Here is a 2,186-nt window from a genome sequence, read left to right as displayed (position 1 = left end):
AGGGCCCCCAAGGACCCCTGCCACTGCCCACGTGCCCGGTTCAGTGCTTTGGTCTCCCACGTGACTGGGCTTATGCTTTTCAGGATCCAGACTACAACAAGATGGCTGACCAGGACCCGGGGGGCATTAGCCCCCTCCAACAAATGGTGGCCTCGGGCGCTGGGGCAGTGGTCACCTCTCTCTTCAGTAAGGCCTGGGATCGGGGTGCGGGGAGGACCGGCAGGCCTGGGGTTGGAGGTGCCCCGGTGGAGGGTAGGGAGCTTGCTTGGGATGGGGGCAGTGGATTCGCACCTGAAAGGGTCCCTCTGCACTGCCCGTCCTCAGTGACGCCCCTGGACGTGGTGAAGGTGCGTCTGCAGTCCCAGCGCCCCTCGGTGGCCACCGGTGAGTGCCAAGCCGTAGAGCCTTGAGGGCAGGCAGGGGGCCTCCTGGAGCTACCCTTCCAGGCCCTGACACCACCTGCCTTGTGTTGCAGAACTGAAGCCGCCCTCTAGACTCTGGAGCATGTCCTACACCAAATGTAAGTGGCCCGTGCTGGGGAGGGCACCCTAGGGGGTGGAAGTATCCCAGTCACCCCACCCATCTCACTTTACCGCCCGCCAGAGCACCTACCCACCCAGGGACCTCAGCCTCTGCTGGCTCCTCCCCTCCCCCTTCTCTCTAGGGTCCCAGACCCTTTACCTGATGCCTCCCCCTTCCCCCAGTGCCCTCCTCTCTCCAACCCACAGGGAAGTGCCTCCTGTACTGCAACGGTGTCCTGGAGCCCCTCTACCTGTGCCCACACAGCGCGCGCTGCGCCACCTGGTTTCATGACCCCACCCGATTCACCGGCACCACGGTGAGGGGCTGTGCCGGGGACTTTCCTAAGGGGCTCCGTTTAACTGGGCAGCAGACCAAGGGATGGGCAGGTGACGAGGGGCAGCCAGGGACAGCAGGGCTCTACCGGAGGCCGCCTTCCTCATACACTCTTCTTCCTTGGCTGGGACCCGGTGGGCCAGGATGCCTTTGTGAAGATTGTGCGGCACGAGGGCGCCAGGACCCTGTGGAGTGGTCTCCCAGCCACCCTGTGAGTAGCTCCTCCGGCTACTGCCATTCCCCCTGTGTCTTGCCTCCTGGTTGGCTGGGCGAAGGGGGTGGCGGGGAGACGGTGAGGAGGGTTCTGACTAGTTAACCTTTGTCCACAACCCCAGGGTGATGACTGTGCCGGCCACTGCTATCTACTTCACCTCCTACGACCAACTCAAGACCTTCCTGTGTGACCGAGCCTTGACCTCCGACCTCTATGCCCCCATGGTGGCTGGCACTCTGGCCCGCTGTGAGTGCAGTCCCGGCCCCTGACCTCCCTCTGTCCCCCATCCAAGCTCAAACCCAGTCCTGGTTCAACCTCTGTCGGCCTGTAGGGGGGAGGTGGCTTGCCCTAGGCCCTACCACCCGGCCCCTCCTTACTGTATCCCCTGCCCCCCACAGTGGGCACTGTGACTGTGGTCAGCCCCCTGGAGCTGGTGAGGACGAAGCTACAGGCTCAGCACGTGTCCTATCGGGAGCTGGGCGCTTGTGTGCAGGCCGCAGTGGCTAGGGGCGGCTGGCGCTCCCTGTGGCTGGGCTGGGGGCCCACCGCCCTTCGGGACGTGCCTTTCTCAGGTAGGCTCCCTGGCACGCAGGGCTGGGCACGGGAGTCCCCAAGGAGGCACAAAGAGCACTGTATCGGATATTAGCACTGAGCCTGGGACTCTCATCTGTGACATGAGCTCAGCAGGTGTGGGGTCTGCCCAGCTCTCCCCAGGTCATTCCTGGAGATGGCCTGATGCATTTTAGGGACGGTGGGGCATCTTAGGTGCCTAAGCCCTCCCTTCTCATGCCTGCCCCTTTCCCAAGCCCTGTATTGGTTTAACTACGAGCTGGTGAAGAGCTGGCTGAATGGGCCCAGGCCAAAGGACCAGACATCCGTGGGCATCAGTTTTGTGGCTGGCGGAATCTCAGGGATGGTAAGCAAGCTGATGGGCATGGGGAGGCTGCCTCATGCTCTGGAGGCCCTGTGGGGTGTGGTAGCAGAGCAGGGTGGGCGTGGGGGGCGAGTTCTGCTGAAGCTGGCAGACCCAGTGGGGGGTCCTGGGAAAAAGCCAAGCCCTCTCTCTCCCACCAGGTGGCAGCCATCCTGACTCTGCCCTTTGACGTGGTGAAGACCC

The 2,186-nt window shown here is 63.4% G+C and overlaps 1 protein-coding gene across 1 annotated transcript; it reads left to right on the top strand.

Annotated features, from left to right (window-relative positions):
* Positions 1-83: 83 nt before the first annotated feature.
* On the top strand, positions 84-2,185 carry SLC25A39 (solute carrier family 25 member 39; the record flags this gene model as incomplete). The annotated part of the gene is made up of 9 exons (XM_004707507.2): positions 84-186; positions 325-384; positions 476-520; positions 729-838; positions 999-1,066; positions 1,191-1,315; positions 1,468-1,641; positions 1,876-1,985; positions 2,144-2,185. Coding segments are annotated over exons 1-9 (819 nt in total), but the record flags the coding sequence as incomplete, so codon positions are not given.
* Between the last annotated feature and the right edge of the window lies 1 nt (position 2,186).

The sequence above is a fragment of the Echinops telfairi genome, unplaced genomic scaffold (genome assembly GCF_000313985.2).
Source record: "Echinops telfairi isolate 266 unplaced genomic scaffold, ASM31398v2 ScPeMD7_7458;HRSCAF=8496, whole genome shotgun sequence".
NCBI classification, from domain to species: domain Eukaryota; kingdom Metazoa; phylum Chordata; class Mammalia; order Afrosoricida; family Tenrecidae; genus Echinops; species Echinops telfairi.
Note: the sequence above shows the minus strand (reverse complement) of the source record. Positions and strands in the feature narration are given on the sequence as shown.